Source organism: Harpegnathos saltator, unplaced genomic scaffold, assembly GCF_003227715.2.
Source record: "Harpegnathos saltator strain DR-91 unplaced genomic scaffold, Hsal_v8.6 scaffold168, whole genome shotgun sequence".
Lineage (NCBI taxonomy): Eukaryota > Metazoa > Arthropoda > Insecta > Hymenoptera > Formicidae > Harpegnathos > Harpegnathos saltator.
The window spans coordinates 46,807-67,844 of record NW_020229948.1 but is presented as its reverse complement, the minus strand read 5'-3'; the positions used below and the strand labels follow the sequence as shown (position 1 = coordinate 67,844).

The 21,038-nt window shown below is 49.5% G+C and overlaps 2 protein-coding genes across 8 annotated transcripts; both read left to right on the top strand.

Annotated features, from left to right (window-relative positions):
* Positions 1–1,808: 1,808 nt before the first annotated feature.
* Chsy (Chondroitin sulfate synthase) lies at positions 1,809–18,394 on the top strand. 7 transcript variants are annotated; one of them, XR_003112615.1, is made up of 8 exons: positions 1,810–2,708; positions 7,282–7,386; positions 7,868–8,852; positions 12,689–12,829; positions 13,116–13,296; positions 14,818–15,174; positions 15,416–17,936; positions 18,032–18,394. XR_003112615.1 is itself a non-coding variant. In XM_011154953.3 (7 exons), the coding sequence occupies exons 3-7, from the start codon at positions 8,040–8,042 to the stop codon at positions 16,369–16,371; spliced, it is 2,448 nt and encodes an 815-aa protein (XP_011153255.1). In that variant the 5' UTR covers positions 1,809–2,708; positions 7,282–7,402; positions 7,868–8,039; the 3' UTR covers positions 16,372–18,394. The 7 variants fall into 7 exon arrangements, 6 of the variants coding, with proteins under 6 accessions (XP_011153255.1, XP_025152858.1, XP_011153256.1 ...); XM_011154953.3 differs by having other exon boundaries at positions 1,809–2,708; positions 7,282–7,402; positions 15,416–18,394; XM_011154950.3 differs by having other exon boundaries at positions 1,810–2,201; positions 15,416–18,394.
* A 184-nt stretch (positions 18,395–18,578) lies between these two features.
* LOC105191507 (lysozyme c-1) lies at positions 18,579–19,261 on the top strand. The gene has a single exon (XM_011154955.3). The coding sequence runs from the start codon at positions 18,654–18,656 to the stop codon at positions 19,116–19,118; it is 465 nt and encodes a 154-aa protein (XP_011153257.1). The 5' UTR covers positions 18,579–18,653; the 3' UTR covers positions 19,119–19,261.
* Positions 19,262–21,038: the final 1,777 nt, after the last annotated feature.

Genomic DNA, 21,038 nt, shown 5'->3' with positions numbered 1-21,038 from the left:
ACGAGTCGATTGATAATGCGATCACTCATCAATTTTCAATATCGAGATGTATCGATTTATCGGCCTCGAAGGTTTCGATCGCTCGTTCTTCTTCCCTTCATTTTCCCGCATGCTGTCGGCGCGTAAGTTTCGCACGTTGGATTTACTAGGATCCATTATTATTATTACCTCCATCAACAGATCTGAACGCGTAGATCCGGATAATAATTTAACGAGTTTCGCGCACACGCCCTACATATTCTCCTACACGTTGCTCCTTCGTGTCTTAATCCGATCGTTCCGGTCTATCAAGAATCGAGCGCGGCGAATGAAAGATAATGTGAAACTCACGAAGCGTAAAGGTAGTTCAATTCGCCTCTATTTCGACGGAAGTTCCTGCTTTACAGACACGCAGCTATAGCGGCCATAACGACAGTTTCTGCCGATTCTTGCTATACTGGGTGGGCATGTTTAACAATGCCGGCGTTCATGACGATGTCACGGATATATGCGTCGAACACGCAAGCTCTTCAGCGGGACGTCCTGTTTGCAGAAGGGTGAGTTTTGCAATTCGAATATTCCGCGAAAAGATTTGCCATCATATTAGACCAGACAAACGTATTTCCGCGGGATTGCAAATCGCAGCGGCGGAAACTCTGTGCGTTGACATCGATATCATTGTCTCGCAAAATTATCCATCGGAATTGCTTAATCAATCGTGCAAACGAATTATTCTCATGCGACCGAACGCGACGATAGAAATGATCGATTTAGAAAACGTGCGCTGCGGCTCGTACGGAGCATCGAAAGCGGAAGCTGTTAGAGCTGCTTAGACGCGTTTAGCCAATCTTCCAATTTGCTATTTTCCGGCTCATTAAAGATTCCGACACGAGAAACGACTCGGTGCATCGTCGGCCGAAGATTGCGCGTCGATCGTTGAGCGTGGATCGATCGCGAGCGATTGAATATTTATCCGAATAATAATATACCATCTATTTCCGCCATTGCAGCGGCTAATGACTCGTTCTAACGACCCAATCGACGACGAACAGACATGCTATGTCATTCAAAAAGTTGAACGCGCTTACAGGTCCGTGCTTACGATTAATGGAAATGACTCATCGTGTTTGAGCACGGCAACGTACTGGTCGATGACTGCTGGACATTTTGCAAACTGTTATTACGCTTAATTTTTCATCACTATTGCGTTAGGACAGTAATGCTTTCTCCTTCTCCTTTTCTCTCTCTCTCTCTCTCTCTTTCTCTCTCTCTCTCTCTCTCTCTCTCTCTCTCTCTCTCTCTCTTTCTTGCGGATCTCTGGAGCGGATTTAAATAGAATAATTCAGTATCGTAGAGAATGAGAGAGGGGAAGAGAGGACATGACTAAACACGAAGCTACACAATGAACTTACAGTTATTTAGCGCAATCACACGGTAGTTGTCAGAGGCGACAGAAATCCGATTTGCACTCATCAACTGCAAATTCATTAAGTCCAGAGCAACGACACTCCTGTTGAATGCCGTCTCGCGGGCGGAGTAACAAATAATCCACTTATAGGATCAAGCCGCCGCTTCGCAGGTTGTCAGAAACGATGACTCTCCCCGGCCGAGGGAAGAGAAAAAAAGATTTCTCGCGCCGAGCACGCGCGCGGCGGAAATTTCGAAAAGGCAGTCGCACCTGTCGCACCTGAGAACCACCGGCCGGCTTGCTCGGCCCGGCTGTCCGCGATTAATTCGCGCTTCTGCGAAACGCGCACGTGACGCGGCCGAACCGGAAGGTTCGCGCGAAGGTTCCCAGCCGTCGGAGGTTGCCGAGGTCGGGAGCCGCGTACGCTGCGTGTCCGGTTGGGAGACCGCGCTAGTCGCGGCGGCGACGGCTGCTCGGCTCGGCCTGCCCCAGCCTCGTCGTCACGTCACGTCACGTCGTTTCGCTTCTCCCGGCCTGTTGCGTCCGTCTTGCCGTGACTACCGCACCGCCGTTCAGTCGCGCTGCCGGCATCATCCCGCTCGCAAGCGTACAACACGGGCCTCCCCGGCCCTCGTCCGAAAAGTGGCCGCGCCGCCAGGCGCCGTTTTTCCAGTCTCTCGTTTCGGGTCTCGGCGTTTCCGGCTCGGGCGAGGCGCTTTTTCCACGCACCCGTAGAAACCCCGGCTGCGCTTTTGGTGCGCGAACGCACACACTCGTGACCCTCCGTCGACCGCGCGGCTCTCCGCTGAAACCGGTGAGGACTCGATGACTGGAATATATATGATTACATGTCTTTTTTTTTATTGAAGCTACTTTGTTAAATTAAAGTAGCGTCTCGCTCAGTCTTCTCCGACGGGTCTCTATTATGAAGGACTTCTCCGGAAAAGTGCAGGATCGAGAATCGATCGAGTGATTCCGTTCTCGCGAGACGGAGAGATTTGCTGCGATTGGCAATTTTCGAACCCGAGATTCAGTTCGGGTTCGCTCGACGAGGAAATTTTCCGGCGTCGGTTTAACAATCGACGGCAAGCCGTCTGTGATCGTCCGGAGAGAGGCTCTCAGAGAGATCTCATTTACCAGATATTGTCCGTAAGTGAACCCATGCGGAGTCGATTGTGCGGTTTGTGGCAGTTTGTGGTTGTGGGGTGAAATGTAACACACGCAGCATTCCTCGTCGCAAGAGAGGCAAGAGAAAAAGCGCGAGCGAAAGAAGCTGCGGATGGTGGATTCGAGGAAGAAACGTTCGCTGGCGTTCCGGAGAGTAAGTCTCTCGCCACCTTCTGAAAAAAAGATCTACTTTTAAATGCCTCCGTCGTGTCTTCCCACGAGAAGCGCGGCGAGTGACGAGGCAGAGGAATTTACCGGCAACTCTTTTTCTGCTATTCCTGATATCGACTGGTGTTCTCCGATATTATCTGGTTGGGCAATCAATCGGAGCGATTATCATATCGTTATCGTGTCGACGCCAACCATCACTTTCACTCGATACGCTGATTCTCATGCGACTCGTCGTCGCACAGCTGTAATTTTTCACTTATAGCGTAACGATGAGATTTTAATCAATCGCGCCGGATCACGCGAGTTCACCGGCCGAGAGAATCGAGTTATTGCAAATGTCTACGCGGAGCGCGCGCCGGCGATAAGATTAAATTTGGTAAAGGGGCCGTCGTGGTGTTCCCACGGGGGAATACTTCTAGCGGAGCATGAAATGGGGCCGTTCAACGAATGACTGGGCGATTCGTCGTGGCCCGTGTCGCTTCGTGAAGGAGTCGATGACTCTGACCGCAGTCCAGCTTACCGGTCGACCGAACGGTCTCCGCGTCGTGGTCGTCTTCATCGTCTTGCTCTTCGATTCCAGTCACGACCGCGACAATCTGGTCGCACCGTCAGCGCGGTCGAATGATTCCGCATGTCTGTGGGAACAATTAACAGCGACGTCTCCTCGTGAAGAAAGCTCTTCAGCGCTCTTCAAAGCTTCCTTCAAACGACTGTAACTCTCTCTTCCTCTCTCTCTCTCTCTATCTCTCTCTCTCTCTCTCTCTCTCTTTCCTCTTTGCCGTCTTCTCTTTTTCCGGAGATTCGATCTCGAGAGCACACGGTTCACCATGGCGTTAATGCGAACCGACGTACGCGGCTGACTAACCGCGACGCGTTTCCAGATACCGCGGTCGTTTTGTTACGTGACGCCATCGACCGCTCTTGAGCGGTTCGTACGGTTGAAATACAATCTTTCAGCATCTGTGACACTGTAGATTGTCGCTTGCAAAATGCATTTTCAAAAACCGTCTCCGCGGAACGAGAAAAAACGAGGAGCCACCTTGTCTCTTGCTGGTGAAAGAACTTATAGCTGACACGGTTACGCGCTAAATTTAGCCGGCGATGTGAATCTATTTTTGCGTGAAGTTCATGAGCGTTTTTCTTGCGAAGAAATGTGTATTATACTTATAGCTTTTACATGTGTGTATATTCTTTGTAGTTTCTAAAGTGTCAGGTTGGTGCGAGAGGTTCGTCGTGCCCGTGAAGTAAAAAACTCCCTCAATTTCGAAGGATTGATAATTTTGACAAAATGAGCAATGTCATCTCGATGGTTCTTCAGACATCTAACGAGGACTTCCTTTTCTCTTTTAGTATCCAAACTTTCTGGAAGAATTTCACGGAAAAGCGACGAATCTTTTGCATCAACTTGATGCATCAATTAGCGTCGAGTTGTATACGTTTATAATTATTATACATTCGAGTTGGACTTTTACGTAATTTCCTCAAAATGTCACAATGAGTTCAAAATGTCTTCACTGAACTTGATCGTCCTTGTCTCGAGCAATTCGAAAAAGCGCATGAAGAACGGGAAAAATCGAAGAAGCGCGATTTTCAGAACGTGCGCTTGCTCTCGATTTCGGACACGTTCGCAAATGTCTGTGAGCCCCATTTGATGAGTCCTCGCGAGAGAAAAACACGTGGTGTAGCATGTCCGTCGCTTCCCCGTTTGAATCAGCTAGACCAGACGTCGTGCTCCGGACGACGTGCACTATCTAGCGGCGCTCTTCGCTTCTGACTTTCGGCTTAAACCGGTTCTCCCGCCTTCCGTGCGTGCGTTCGTCCGTACACGTCACTCCGAAGCGTATCCTTTAACGGGACGAACACCGGGATTTCGTGGATTCGAGGAGTCGTGCGTGTAATCGCGATTACCACGTCGCTACTCGCTCCTGGACGCGGCCACGGCGAGACAGCGACAGTTCGATTTTCCGGCGTGACTATTCTTCTGGATCTAACTGGCCCTCTTTTTCCGGAAATCACGGAAGAAAAACGTGGAACAAGGTAACGACAGTCGATACGCATTCTCGGTATCGCAGTAGCGTCTTTCCTCGCGAGGCCTTCCTCGGCTGGTTCGCACAAATCGCAAGCGATCGTTCCGCGTTATCACCTTTTGGCGACTTGGCGGGCTCAGCGAGTTGCGAAATCGATAACGCGCACCTGGAATTCGCGTCTTGCGAAAAAGCGCTCGCGACGCGACGGACTCCGCCGATGACGCGGTTGGTCGCTTCGATTCTCGTAGACGTGCGTCCGATTTGCAATTCGATGAGGCGGCAATGAGGTCGCAAATATCGGAGCGAATTCAGGGAATTTGTCTTCGTCTTTCACGCGAAATACGGACGTCCTTTGATAAAGACAGATAGTCGCGCAAGGGGGACGTGATGAGAGGTGTAATTGGGAGGATGATTAATCGCGTCGTACGAATAATTCAATAATTGCGCGCGTGAAGCGATCTGATGGCGAATCGCGAGGGAATCTCGCGTCGTGATAACGCACGTGTGCGTGCAAGTTAACTTACTGAATTCGCACGGAATTCCAAAGAGGAAGCATGCATTTTTTCTCTAATGATTCCGTGCAACACGTGGGAAAGGAAGCGGCTGTGCGAACACCGCCGCTTCGAAAACAATCGATGATAACGACGGAACGCGATTTTATGAATAATGGATTAGCGGGGCGTATTTTCTATCGAGCTTAATTATCCACCCGCTTGCGTAACTGTATTATCGCCATTTTCAAGAATCGCGCTCCCGGTGGATTTCGCGCGAGATCCTTGTCGGCTTTCGTATAACGGGGGATTGTTTAGGCGCGTCATGCTCGGGCAAGAGCTAGAAAAATTTCGCGACCTCGCGAGGAATTTTGCGTCGCGCCGAGTATCGGGAGGACTCCGCGAGCCGGAAGGATCTGCCTTTCGAGTTTCGTTGAAAAGCGTGTCCGCTGTTCGATACCACTTTGTCGCGGCGCGCATACACGCACGTCAGCTGACCTGGAACCGGTTTTAGTGCCGGTCGAGTCCTTTGTCTACGGCGATTTAAGGGAAATAAATCAGAGATAACGCGACGTGGACACCGTTCAGGAAGGATGTGCGAAACGAACGGGGCGCAGCGTTTGCTCGGGCTCTTCGCTCGGATCTTCGCCGCGTGTCCGCGGAGAATTCTCGCAAATATATGCCGTGTAATACGAAATATTTGCCATGCTGATGGAAGCTCACTCACAGAGAGACGCGGGAAGATCTTTCACTGGCACACATTTGGCGAACATTCTGGCCGAGTGAACGTGAGGCGGCGAAAGAGGAGGAAAAACCGCGTGACCGCGTTGGTTTTGGCGTAACGGAAGTGAATAAAATCAATTATTAATTGCAGACGAGGCGGGCCGCCTCTCTCTCTCTCTCTCTCTCTCTCTCTCTCTCTCTCTCTCTCTCTCTCTCTCTCTCTCTCTCTCTCCTCTCTCTCGCGCGCGCGCGAAGCGCGAGCGATCCGTTATGGATTTGCAAGCGGGACATACATTCCTGGATATGATCGTGAAAATAACAGAACCGTACGGTTAATTCGCCGTAGAGGAAAAGCTCGTAACGGCGCTGGGCTCTCATTTCCGAGCGTTCGCGTTTGCCATATATTTCATGACTTTCTACGTGTCCACACACAGTGCTCGCTTTGTTCTCATTCTCATTATCACAGCCGTCGCACGGCCGTGCACGAAACGCCAATCATGCGGAAATTTTTCCGGAACCCGCCAACGCTGGCGTGTCCGCACCGGCGAGTCGCCGCAACGTCGAATTAATCACTCGAACGAGCGGTGAAAAACAAGCGATTATAAGGACTATCGCATCTTGTAGAAACCTTTCAAATTTATACAACGATATCTCTTATATCTTCAACAGACGTCGAATCGAACCGAAAAGAATAAATATGTAGATACTCTTGATCCGGCGAATAATATACTCTTTTCCAAAATTTACCGTTACGACCGCTGAGGCAGAAAGAAGTCTCGCGATAATCGTCGGCGGCCCCGATGTAAAAAATCAAGAGCTCTTCTGTTCGGGAGGAACGGTTGTATCCTTGAGACGATCCTTGACACGACTTTCAGCGAAGCGAGAGAGCCTCTGTGACGGTCGTGTTAACATTGAGACATTAAAATCTCATCCGTGGAAGATATCGAGTAGCGACGATTGAAGCTTCGAAAAAAATGAAGACACGAACGCGGCGTTGAAGAAAACGACAATCGCGATTCTGTCTCTCGTCTCGAGTAGAAGGGAAAATGTCTGTCGAATTTTCACGCGGTGGGATGCCGCTTAAAACGATAATTGACTCGCATCATCATCGCGTGATTGGTACCGCAATCAGACGCACGTCGCCTGACGGTGCCTGATGGTGAAAAATGGCTGGGTATTAATTGCTGACGCGTTGGCGGCTTCGGTCTTTATTGCTTAACACGCGTGCGACCTCGATTCCCCAAAGTCGCGCGTACGCGCGACTTTGGGGAAGTCGACTTCTCGCGAACGTTAATGTCGCATGTTTTATTCTCAGATTACCCGCCGTGCGCATCTGTCTCCTGCACATTCTTCAGTCATTTCGAGACCGCCGACACGAGACGACATGACGTTTTCCGTCGCCACGAAGGAAGAGCTCGACGTGAGTTGAGCGCAAGGTCCGCCGGAATCGGCTTGTTATAAATTAGAAATTCTCGCCAAGTGCTAATCATGAATATTTATCGTTTGACGGTCGATCGACCGGCGGGAACAGCTGGATTCCAGTTTCTCTCGTAAAAAGACGCGTGACTAATCGATGAAGAGGCAGTTTCGGACGAAGCGAGACTGGGGGCCAGGCGACCGAAGTTTGTTTTGCGAATAACGCACGGATCAGGGTCCAGCGCCGGTGGATTTATTTAAGACCTCAAACACTTCGTAATTCTCTCTGAAGACGGTCTGTCTTCGTTTCCGCGAAGAAGCGGTGCTTTCCGAGAGAAACTGATTTACGTCAAATCTAAAATCTACGACTGTACGCGCGCGCTAATGACACGATATAAGGATAGATCAGCGCGTTTTCCGAAACATCATTCCCGAAAGTTTGAAGCCGTCGTGCTGAAGTAACGCAGAACGAATCTCGCCCGCAGGCTCTCGTCCGCACCACGAAGGAAGTTCCTTGGTTTTAGCAGCGGGCGAAGCGATGGGATTGGCCGGAGGGAACTCTCCGACGGGACAAATCGCTGCTACAGCCGAGCTGGTAATCGCGGCCACCATGACGAGGATGAGCGAAGATCCAGAAACCCCTGAAGAAGAGCGCAAATGGGAGAGGTGACGTATCCAGTGATGCGTAAACGGCGTGGACTGGGTAGCGCCTTTCTGGGCCTCTTCGTGGGTCTACTTCTGGGTTTCCTGGTACTCAGCTACCGTCTGATCGTTTCCAATCAGCAACAGCAGGTCGCCATGTGGACCTCCATGCCTGGGCTGCGGTCGCCGCCGAGAGCGTCCGCTCGGAACATGCCGAGGCTGAAGGACGACGAGCGAATCAACAGCTCGACCTCGAGTCTCGTGTTTGTGGGCGTGATGACGGCTCAGAAGTACCTGGACACGCGGGCTAAGGCCGTCTACGAGACCTGGGGCAAAGAGCTACCCGGCAAGATTGCCTTCTTCTCGTCCGAGTCCTCCACCGTGCCCGACAACTGCCCGGAGTTGCCTCTGGTGCCGCTCCCGCGGGTGGACGACACCTACCCGCCACAGAAGAAGTCCTTCATGATGCTGCAGTACATGTGGAGCAACTTTGGCGATCGCTTCGAGTGGTTCCTTCGGGCGGACGACGACGTATACGTGAGGACCGACCGGCTGGAGAAGTTGCTGAGGTCCGTCGACTCCAGAAGAGCGATGTACATCGGTCAGGCCGGCAGGGGTAACTCGGAAGAGTTCGGATTGCTGTCGCTGGATTACGACGAGAACTTTTGCATGGGTGGCCCGGGGGTGGTGCTATCCAGGGAGACCCTGAGGAGGATCGTGCCGCACATCAAGTACTGCCTGCGTCACTTGTACACCACGCACGAGGACGTCGAATTGGGCAGATGCGTAAAGAAGTACGCGGGGATCCCCTGTACTTGGAGCTACGAGGTAATTTTTATTCTTCATCATTGCACGGCGGATAATGCGACCGGATGTAAGGAATAAACAGGAGCGCAATAAGAAAGCGACTTTTCTCACGAAAGTTGCATTCTTTCGCTTTTACTCTCTCCTGTGCGAATCTATCGATTCGCTCGTTTCATCGTCGCAAAGCAGGTGCGATACGTTACGCGCAGATAGCTTACGTGAATTTTTATCTTATCGTAAGACAACGAAAATACACGTTAAACAAGTCTACCTTGCTGATTGCCAAAAGGTTCTCCCCCCTTTCCATTGCTTTGCTTTTGCGCGTGTTTAACGACAGAATACTTTAACCAAACACGCGATAATGCGCTCTCAATGAAACCTCAACGACGCTACACGACCGCGATATTCCATCTGTGTACAAGGTCGCTTCCAGGTAATTTCCAGGGGAACGAAAAGGACAGATTAAACAGCTTCTTACGACGTCGAGTCTGACTTGTAAAAAATATGCAGAAGTCCTCTCTTTCTTCCGAGCAAACCGAGCCGGGTTCGTTCGCTGCCGATTCAATGCGTTCCTTTTCTCAATGCGTGTAACATTTAATGGCTAATCGTAAGATAGCCAAACGCAGATATGATAGTTTCCTCTACATCCGGAATCCCGGGAACCGCGCGATTGTTTTATACATTCCGCGACCTACGCGATCCTAAAGTTATTTTAAGATTGTCCTCTTTTCTCCTCTGCTGCTCGTCTCCTCGAAGCCGCGACACGGACGAGTCGCGTATGCGCGTGACGCGTGACGATTTGTTGATTAACACACACGCACGGCGGATTAGGAGCTGGTTTATCCGCTCCCAGAAGTGTTTTCCTCACACGTACGTGTTCCAATATCGCGTCCCCCAGCACGATCATCTCGGCATCCCGCGATGATGGAGGCATTACTTGGACACCAATATAATGGATCCTGACGTCGATAATAGGGGGGAGGGGAAGGGGTTTAATAAAATTGTAAATATAATAATGCTGTAGCTTTGAGATTTTTTATAATCATTAATAGACTCTCAGCAAACAACAGCGGACATTGTATATCAGAAATCGGACAGTGTGGATGCAGTGAATCCTAGACATAAGGATTTGATTCACGGGCGCCTTTGTATTAATTGACCTGTATCATTTTACCTAAACTGTTTAAACAGATCTAGTAAGAATGATTTCTTTCAATTTGGAACCCCCCTTCCAAAAACCCCCTCCCGTTTTAACCCCAAAACCCGCTTAGAATTCGCCAGTGTATGTCACGATCGTCGCCCGAACTGTCGCCCGCGCTCGAGGAGTTTCTTAATGTCAAGCCCTTCACCTCCCCTGCGCGCCGATCGAGCTTAGACGATCAAGATTACGTGATCCTGAGTAACTTAATCAGGAATGACGTAGCGACGGTCTCGTAATAAAATCGCGCGCACAACTCGACCATGTCGTCGGTTTGAACGCGACACACGAGCCGCGCGCTCGCGGCATCAGGTAGGTCGGCCTCAAGTCGGAAGACACAACGCGCAGCGATGAGGATGTTAGTCGTTAAGTAAGTAAATCGTACCCTGCTAACCCAATGGCCAGATCGAGCTATTCTTCTCCATCTTGGTACTCGGCCGTATTAGGTCGTACCGCTTAAGTAACAATTTGTGCCACGGAGTGCTTAAATCTTCGAGGCGCACGTCATGATAATTGAACAGAATTGACGCGGGAGCCGTAAACGGAGCGCGTGGTGCAAATTTCCGAATGAGACCAGAGAAAACACGTGACTGCTCAGACGAAGAGCAGCCCCTCTCGCCCCCGACGACGAAGCCTTCAAATACCCGCCGGGTCAAAACTTTGTAGTCTCTCCGATCGCTCGCGTCGTGTTTGGACAGGAAAATTGGCCGCTGTTTTCTCCGCGAATTCTGGAATGCATCCCTTTCGTAAAATGGGAGAGAATTCTCCTGCTTCTCAGAGACAAGAGGCGAGATACATCTTGAGATTCGTGCAAAAAGTAACGAAGCCCAACGCACCCATCATGACGGTTCACTACTCGGCTAATCAGTCATCTCTTCTGACTTCCTCATCGTTTCTTGATCTATCACGTATCTATTGTGCGTTACATGCAAATCGAGCGAGAGATTGGGCAGACCAGCGAATCTTGCTGAAGCGATGAACGCCTTGATTAAGGCTTAGTGTACTTGCGTGGATGCGCATGGCTCCTGACGATTCGCGTTGTCGTATTACAGTCGCAACGGACGAAAGGTAAAGTGCACGGATGAGGATGTTACTCGTTAGGTCCGAACAAATCGTACCCTGCTAACCTACTGGCTAGACCATTCGTTCTCGTCTTGACACTCGACGTAAGGTCGAAACACTTAACAATCGTTCGTGCGGCATGCAACGCTTGCACGGCGTTCACCGGCGGTCAGTTTTGCACATCCAGTGCGCGCGCTGCAATTGATTGATTGATTGATTGATTGACTGATCGATCGGGAGCCTGCGCGAGATTCGATAAGGGATTTACGAGCTCGCCAGTGGGTCACGCGTGCGTTATAGTGCCTTTTGTCGTCCATTACGACCGCGAGGAGGATCGATAAACTCGCTGGGATATTGCGCGTTAATTCCGAGAGAAATTGCTGTCCCCTGGAGGCGACGCGATTAAAGTCGGTTTTATATTCGACTGAGTAATTTGGCAAGGAGTGGGAGGAGGATTATTGTGTTGTCCGAAGCGGAGATGCGTGCGAAACGTCTCGTGGAAGCACAAAAATGAGGGAAAAGAGTCCGAAGAAATTCAACGAATCAGACCCGTATTTTTCGTCGGTAGACGAGCGAAAAATTATGAGACCGATAAGAGCAAAGAAATAGAATTACGTTGTAAGGTCTTAGAAAGTGGGATCACCGTGGGAAATACTTGAAGTGTCTCAAGTTTTTTAATTCAGCCTCGAGTTTGATATCGGACCAGGAGGAGTCCAAGGATGTCCAAGACTTCATCAGCTTCAAAGAGGCCCGAAGAGGCTTTTTACAGGCACTTTAATAACTTTAATAAATGTTATACAGGCGTCACGCAAACGACGTGCCGAGATGCTTGTCGCCGAGGCATCGAGAAACGCAGGCGTAATACGGTGAAATAAGAAACCACCACACCCAGTTGTGCAGTGCTGATTAGCACTTGCGCCGCGGGTTTGGCGTTTCGGTCCAGACACCGCGCGACAGATACGACGTTCTTAATAATAATTATTATAGGTCGCACTGCACACAGGCAGGAAGTTCGTACTTTAACTCCGCTTCTGCTTGTGCTAATTGCCATTTACCGAGGCCCGCTCGTGCGTGCATTCAGACATGCATTCGGAGCGAGCTGGTGTGCGCGGCTCGCTCGAAATCGACAGACGCGATGCCATTGTCGTGATGATCAAGCGAGCACGCGATTCAAGGGAATGATCAGCTCGAGCCAATTTCGGCTGAAAATGAGCCGGCTGAACGGCCGCGAGCCGGACGATCGAACATCGTTAATCAAATAAACGACTATATTGCTCCGTCAATTTCGAGACAGCAGACTTCGTCCGCTACGTCTTAATTACTCGCTTCGGAGCGGTCGTGGAAGTCGATTTGCTTAAATTTCGGAGGTATCGCTAAATTACGAGGAAGAACAAGGTCGCTTCGTTAGCGTGTAGTCAGCATGTCATTAGCATACGTCGAAATATACATCGTGTGACGCAGACGAAATGATCTTCCGGTGACGATCTCTCTCTCTCTCTCTCTCTCTCTCTCTCTCTCTCTCTCTCTCTCTCTCTCTTTCTTTCTCTCACGCACAGAGAATCGGCGACACTCACGATACATTTGCGACGGTATGCTGCAGATGCAGTCCATTCTCTATCACAACAGCAGCGGGGCCCAAGCATTCACCGGAAATCTCAAGAAGAAGGAGGTTCATCGTGCCATTACTTTGCATCCTGTGAAAAGTCCGCCTCACATGTACAGGCTGCACAATTACATGAGGGTTGGTATATCGCCGAGTATAGTAATTATGATAATCACCACACAATCGCGCATGAAAAGAAAATCAGCCGCTGCTCCATCACTCAGCCGAGGCTGCGGAATAACGTAGCGACCGTTACGAGGATAACGTGAGGTAACGCGAACAACGCTTCTAAGGAGCAGCTCCTCTCCGAGACTCCCGCCGCGTGTTATCCCATTATTATTGCCGATATTTAACTCGTGATTGCATCGCACGCGCGTTATTAGCAGATGGGGTGTCTACAATTACATGCTTTCCCTGATCGCAGGGGCTGCAAATACAAGAGCTGCAGCAGGAGAGGATCCGCTTGCACCGAGACGTTCACACGATGGCCCAGGAGCTCGGAGTCAGGCCGGATACCCTGAAGAATTACGAGCTAGTGGAGGGTCTGCATCTTTTTCCGGCCGATCCCAATTCCGAGAATTACCCGGGCGACACGGACGTACTAGGTGATCCCCGCACTTCCGTTATCGCGAACCGGCTATGGAAATTGGCCCGAGCGACGCTCGCGATACGCCTGTGTAAAATTACCTCGCCTTTTGCCGTTTCCGCTTCATTATCGCTTACTCTCGGGCGAGAATGGCGCTTCCGTTGCGACGATGGCTCGCCGTCTAAATAATTATTCATAAATAATTCATATCTCTCCAGCGTAAAACTTTTCACCGCTCCTCGCCGTTGAATTAACGCGCTGCCACGCGTTTATGCCACGTGCGTAAGCGACCGTAGCCATGTACGGCGCTTTAACGTAAGCATTCCACCGGGATATTACCGGGATACTATCGCGTCGCTCAAACCATTCTCTCTTTCTCCCCCTCGCCGGAAGGATTGTGCGTCCGGATACTTGAAACCGGATACGAAATCTCGCGCCGAGGCGAGAATCGCGATATGTAACTTTGTACTTATCATCACGTTTGATCTCCTCGTGTCTCCAATTTCGTTGTCATTAGCTACGTCATTATCTTGTCGTGGATGCGCGAAATTCCACATAAAAAAAGCGAAAGCAAATAAAAAAAAGTGAAATTGAGCTCGTAGAAACTCGTCTCTCACAAAGTCACCGATTTCGAGAGATCAAACTTCTAGTTATGAATCTCTTTCTTTGCACTTTTCGTATTTCTGCAAATTAGCATTTTGCTTTTAATTTGGTAGGCAGTAATTGAAGTTGGACGGAAATAGATTTCTCTTTCAGATCAGATTCGATCCTGAAATAATATTCAGTCGTCGAGGCGTTTGGGAATTAATAAGATGAACGATCTCAAGAACGATCGTGCTATTCTAGACTTCTATTCTCGTCGATAAATCTAGTCGGAATGATCGTCCCCATGCAGACTAATGGCCAGCCTAACGCGGGACTACAAACTTGTCGTCACGTCTCGATTGAATTCGTCAGACATAAACGATCGAGAGTCTCGCCATTGCTATTCCGATCATTTCCATTTCCATTATAGTCCTACTGATTTCGCGGCCGTTGTGCGTTAGAACGTTGACCCACATAACTCATACGTGCGATATGTATGATGCAATAAATCTCAATTAATTGAGACTGTAAAGGCGGGCGTAGCGTGCCGATGAAATTGTAATTTAAAGTTGCGGTTCAAGGAGCATTGGGATCCCGCAGGAAATTACCACACTCGCGCGCTTTCCTCCGTGTAATTGTCCAACAACTTTGTATCAGCGGGAGAAACAAAGCGTGAACTTGCGGCGGCTATCTTGCGCTATAGTCAGGATCTGTCAGGATCAATATCAGAACAGTCGATATTGAGAATGTCGCGCGTATCGAAAATTTAATACACATCAGATCTCTTCGCTCGATCTCCCTCGGACCCTTTTCTGCCTTGGACATCTTCTTTGAACTCATCCACTCTTCGTGCGATGCGTTTTTATGGAAGCGCTTTTTGCGGCATGTCGGCATGCGCTTATTTAGAAGAGCCAGTCGGGCCTTTGATTTGTAAGAGGAAATCTTGTTTTCACAGGTGTACCGGCGAGTTTAAGTTCGTTCAAGCCGGCGACGAGTGACGAGGTGATCCCGTGGGGCTTCCTCTCGCGGCTGGAATACAGCTTGACCGACTCTAATCCAAGGCGGCGTATTCATAGCGACATTAAAGAGGGCCTGGAAGATATCACGAGGGAGGTCATGGCCTCCATTAATTCCTGCTCGCGGCAGCGCGGCCGTGTTGTCGAGGAGCGATCGGCGCTTTATGGGTACAGAAGGGTGAACTCTTATGGGGCTGACACGATATTAGATCTTCTATTAGTTTACCGGAAGTACCGGGGCAGGAAGGTCACTCTTCCCGTCAGACGACACGTTTATCTCCATCAGCACTTCATTGGTACGATCGTTGATGCCTGTGCGTTTCTCTCTTCACACTCCGCCATATCTTTCGCGCTCGGTATTTCTTTCGCTGAATAACGGCATTGTATTAGAACTGATCTTTTCTGGCCACCAAGATGTCCAATTTTACGAAAATAAAATGAAATTTCTCCTCTCTGTCACGTCGAAAGAGAGATACGAGCCGTGATAGAAGAGTATGATACGAAATCAGTGAATGACCATTGAATATGTTTCCGCAGGACTGGAGATACGCGAGACGGTAAACGGCGTCGAAGTCGATCCTCACCAAAGATCAGACGACACGTCTATCCACCATCTGTTCCGCGGTGGTTTCCTGAATCTCAACTTCAACCAGCAGGAAGAGGACTCAGTGCGAAGCAAGACCATAAACTTCATCCTGCCGTTGTCAGGCCGCTATGAGATTTTCCAGAGGTTCCTGAAGAACTACGAAGACATCTGCCTGACCGTCGGCGAGAAGACGTCGCTGCTCGTCGTGCTCTACCAGCGCAAGGATGAGAACTCCTTCAACAAGACGATAGATCTGATCGAACGGCTCAAGTACAAGTATCGCAGCGCCAGCATGGATGTCCTGTCGATATCCGGCGAGTTCTCCAGAGCCAGAGCCTTGGACACGGCCGTGTCGAAATTGCAGCCCGATGATCTGATGCTGTTCATCGACGTGGACATCGTTTTCACGAATTCAGCGTTGAACAGAATACGTCTAAACACGCTTCCAGGTCGGAGGATATACTTTCCGATCGTCTTCAGCCAGTACAATCCCCAAGTGGTATACAGTGAAACCAGCAGGCAGGACAGATTCACCATAAACGAGGTCTCCGGCCATTGGAGGCAGTACGGCTTCGGGATCGTTTCTCTTTACAAGAGAGATTACGTCACCATCGGCGGGTTGGATCTCTCGATTCAGGGATGGGGGAAGGAGGACGTGGAGTTCTACGAGAAGGCGGTCAAGTCGGGCCTCGACGTCTTTAGAGCCGCGGACAGGCATCTGGTGCACGTGTATCACGAGATCGAGTGCAGCAAAGAGCTGCCGAGTCTTCAATTCTCCATGTGCATGGGATCCAAAGCTGACACGTACGCCGGCGTCGAGACCTTGTCTGACATGATTTACGCTAACCCGAATATACTGCACTTCGCCAAAGAGAGGAGACAGAAGAGGACCAATCCGGCTGGCTGATGGCAACAAGCTTGCAATGTGAGAGATTATCGGCTGTCGAAAATAGTTGTTAGAAAAAGAAGATTCTAGTTGACAGTGAAAAACGACATGAACTGCATGAAGTTGCAGTGGAGAGAGAGAGAGAGAGAGAGAGAGAGAGAGAGAGAGGGGGGGAGAGAGAGAGAGAGAGAGAGAGAGAGAGAGAGAGAGAGAGAGAGAGAGAGATGCGATGGGGACGCGTGTCCCTTCGAGGTAGAGGCGTCCTTTTCGTCAGCGGTTCAGTCTTGGCGGGCAATACCGACGAGCGGACCGTCCGAACTAAACCTCGGTGCCAGATTGTTAGTTAGGTGTTGTAAATATGGAATGTTATTTCATTCGAGTCTCAAGTAAGCTTTGAAAGATTGGAAGGATTTCACGCGCTCCGCTGTAAGACGAGAAACGTATGTATCGGCCGCAGCTTCGACGGAGAGACTATAATTCTCACAAGGTTTTTTATCGTGAAATGCGATAATCAAGATATTGATGTAGGCGCATGTGTCTTTTTTTATTCCCGAATTTATTTACAATGTAGGATACACTGATCTGGTAATAGAGCGGATCCTGCTATACTGAAACTGCATTAATCAGCGATGACTGCCGTAGCGAGAAGTTTAATCACACTTCGGGAATAACGAAAGACGCGTCGCCGACTATCGACAATCGAAATCAAGTGTAATGGCCTGTATTTTATAAGATCGTTAGCGTCTGAAGTAAGTCTTAATGCCGTAACGCTAAGTTTAAATGTGATATTATCGTGCCTTTGATGAAACTTTATTCCGCAATCTTTCGTTTCGTACTGCCGATCTCGTAACGCATAAAAGCGCGTTACGGCTATCCCGATATATGTAGATGTAAATACTCTCGAATTGTCTCTCTTGTTTCGCGCTTTTGTATCCCCCTCGTGATAACGTTCGAAATACGCTGAGATGCAGTCAATCGATGCATCGATCTCGTTCTCGGGAAATTCGCCGGCGACTAGAACTTCTGAGAAACTCCGTAATCAGAGAGGTGCAGAGGAGAGGTCAAACTTCGATGAAAAATAACATTGATGTTGCGAGGAAACGGAGTTGAAAAAGAACCGATTGTTAGTCCACGCGAATCGTGTTGCTAGCGATAGCTTATCATCGAGCTTCTCAGCGACGTTCGGGGAAAATAAAAACCAAAAGAGAAATGTAACAGTTAGAGACGCAATAAATAACGATAATTTATAGTTATATACTTGTGATGTGTTTGGCAATAAACGAGAACACAGAGAATACTGTTTGCAAGAGAGCGCGATTTTTCCTCAAGACGGCGCACGTCTACGATGTGCACCTCAGAGTGCAATTATCGGTAATAAATGTTGTATTGTTGCGTCATCACGCATGCAAGAGATACGTTATCGCTGTAATGTTTAGACGTTATAGTCGATTAATATGCCTTTGATTATTCCGCATGCAGTGAATATATTTGCGACCGCAGTAACGGCCTGCGTCCTCCCGAAACCTCGCACCAAGAAAAGAAGAGAGCAGACACTGAAGAATTTCCATTTATATCGCTTGATAATGGTATTCAAATTTTTTCCAACTTTTGACTCGCGATGTACAATATTTTTTACCAAGCGGTCTCCTACAATAACGGTACCGTCGTTGTTTTATTTCAGCGCTGCCTAACGACAACTGGCGTCTCAACGTGGCGAAGCTGTCGACAGTTGTCTTGCATATTATTACGATGATGGTAGATAATAGCGTATCACTCAAGCTCAAGGCCATTCGCGATCGTTCGCCGCGTTAACGGCAGACGGCGCATTTATAAGACCAGGTTGCGTCTCGTTTCCGCATGAGTCTTCAACGCGTGTAAGTGCAATCGTTATCAGCAGTCCGCATCAAATTGCGCCTTAGAGAAAACCGCGAGATTGTCGACTTAGCCTAGTATCGAACGTAGAAGAATACACCTTCCCGAGGAAAATTCTTCAACAAGGAGACCTAGAAGGAAGAAGAGCTTCCTGAACAACCAGCAGTGGCTATTCAAGCCAGACCAAGCTTCAACGCGAATCAAACTCGCGCCAACTCGAGAGTGACGAGTAGTGAAGAGCACCTTCGCCTTCGGGGTACTCCTCAAAGCGAGAGAATTTACTTGAAAGGATCAACGCATTCGGAACGGTAGATTAGCGCTTGGACCTTCGCTCCTGAAGAATGTGCTGAGCCGTGAACGTAGTGATTAAAGTGAATCATAGATACATGTTCGCCGCAGTTTTACTGCGTAAATTCGTGAGAACCTGAAGGATGGGGAGACTGTGGGTGATTCTGTTGGTCTCGATAGTCGCGCTTAGCCAACTGCCGGCAGAAGGTAAAATATTGGCGCAATGCGACGTCGTGAGAGAGATGATGCGTGCTAAAGTCAGCAGGAGTTTCATCAGCAATTGGATCTGCCTGATGCAGAGCGAGAGCGGATTAGACACGAGCAAGGTGACCGGGCCGAAGGGAGCTTCCAGCTACTCCTTCGGTATTCTCCAGATCAACAGCGCCACGTGGTGCACCAGAGGACGTGCAGGTGGATTATGCAATAAACGCTGCGAGGATTTCATAAATGACGACATTCAGGACGATATAGCATGTGCCCTGAAGATTTACAATCGAGAAGGATTCAAGGCTTGGGACGGGTGGGTGAAGAAGTGCAAGAACAAGCCGCTGCCGAACATCGGGAACTGCAGGCGGAGGAGGATGGCGGCGCAGGTGGAAACGTTGTGATCTTGCCGGTGTGAAACTCGACTTGGCTTCATGAGAGTGGATTCGATAGAAAGTCAATGCAAATAATTAGTGTAGTAATTCATACATACAAAAACATGTATAATTAGTGTAGTAATTCATACATATAAAATATTCGCGTCCTTCTGGGGAACTACCTTTCTTTCCCTCTCCTTTCGTGGAAATCGATATTGCTCACAAAGGTAAACGATTGTAGACAAAATGACCGATTGCACACACGCAGTGAGTCATAAAAGTAATTACAGTCTTCTCCATACTCCATAGTCTTGCGTGGTCGGTGTCGATAAGTTTCGCGAGAGTAAACTCTGCATTTTTCGCGCACGAAAGAACGCGCAGGAACCAAGCGGCGCGCGGATCGCTTTCAATAAAGAGCGCGATCATCCCGGCGTCGCAATTTGCTCGAAAAATCTTATTATGCATAATCGATTCTACGTGGGTATACGTCGGCACTTTCTATTGTAACGGGAATAGGCCGATTTTGTAAGAGCGCGTTGTTCCCGGCGAGCGCGATTCATTGCACAAACGTGTACTACGAGATGCTTTACAAATATGATAGTAAATCGATTGGAACTAGGCCAGAAATGACGTAAAGCTTCGCCGCGCTCGTCCCAGAGTCGCCGCGCGATTTAGCAGGCGGCACGGCGAGCGAGCGGTTTAGAAATTCCTGCTGTTAGAATCACAAAATCCAAACGTGACGAAACTTCGCCGAACTCTTCCCGATTTCATTCCCTTCTGCTCGCGCTGCGCGTACGACGCACGAAGGATCGTCCTCGCTCTGAATATCGCGCGCGAGCGAAATTCAAAATGCCTGCCAAAATTCGACGATAGATCGGGCAAATTCTGCGCTGGAGGGATCGAGGACACACCTCACGAAAGGACACACCTCGAATAAAAATGTCTCCGACGCTGAATGTGCGATTGTCGGGCGCTTCGAGAATCGTCTCGGTTAATCCGCTTTTACGCGGCGCGGTATTCGAGCAACCGATTAATTCTAACACTTGTATCAACGAACGGGCTTCTCTGGGAGAAGCACAAGCGAAGAGCATCGCGACAATACGGCCGCTGTTCTTCGACTCGGCTCTCAAAGAAGAGGTGACATAAGCCGTAAGCGAGAGATCGTAAGATACGAGGATCCTCGATTTTACGCAACGCGCGCGTACTGCGCGCGTTTCTGGGAGGATTTCTGTCCTCCTTTGAATTTAATATCAAGGTCAGTGGCGGGCGGTGTTCTCCCCGATTTCTCAGCCGATCGTGTAAAACGACCGACCTTACACGCGCGCTCGCGCGACGTCCCAGAATTTCGGTCAGCGGTCCGAGCGAGATAATTTCAGTGTTCGCTTTCACATCGATAGCGTCGCGAAATATTGCGTGGCGCGAAAGGAAACAAACGCTCCATGTGCTTCCGGACGTTGTACGAATCTTTGTGCTTTTTTTCTCTTTTTTTTTTTTTATCAAGGTATGAGAATGAGCGTCGTTCTTCCCGAGTGGGCGCCCAATAAAATGTCCGATCTCGCAGCGACGCGAATCGACCCGCGAGAGCCTGTCTTTTCAGATGATAATCACTAGCCGAGAGCTAAAAGGTGTTGATGTGTGTGTGTATGTGTGTGTGTTTGTTCGATGCGCCGCACGAGGATGCACGTAAGCTCTTTTTTTCCGTAGGCCCCGGCCGCGGAGTGCATGCACCTTTCACTAGCGGAAGTGAACAGCTGAGAGATAGACGCGTGAGAGCGACCCAGGTCATCATTCGTTCGTTGCAACCGTCTCGTCGAAAGAACGCGGAATGCGCGCTCGACCGGGGTCATTAATCGCCGCCGATTATCGACACGATAATATCGTGACTTATCGGTGCTTCGGCCCGACCATCGCGGCGAAATTGTCCGATTCGCCTCGCGCCGGCGATGG

What these genes read in the sequence shown, in the direction of transcription:
- Chsy (XM_025297073.1), top strand. Translation starts at nt 8,040, where the DNA reads ATGGGAGAGGTGACGTATCCAGTGATGCGTAAACGGCGTGGACTGGGT. An exon ending in CCTGTACTTGGAGCTACGAG is followed by an intron (nt 8,853 to 12,688) that starts GTAATTTTTATT and finishes GGTATGCTGCAG; the next exon opens with ATGCAGTCCATTCTCTATCA. An exon ending in GGGCGACACGGACGTACTAG is followed by an intron (nt 13,297 to 14,817) that starts GTGATCCCCGCA and finishes TTGTTTTCACAG; the next exon opens with GTGTACCGGCGAGTTTAAGT.
- LOC105191507 (XM_011154955.3), top strand. Translation starts at nt 18,654, where the DNA reads ATGGGGAGACTGTGGGTGATTCTGTTGGTCTCGATAGTCGCGCTTAGC.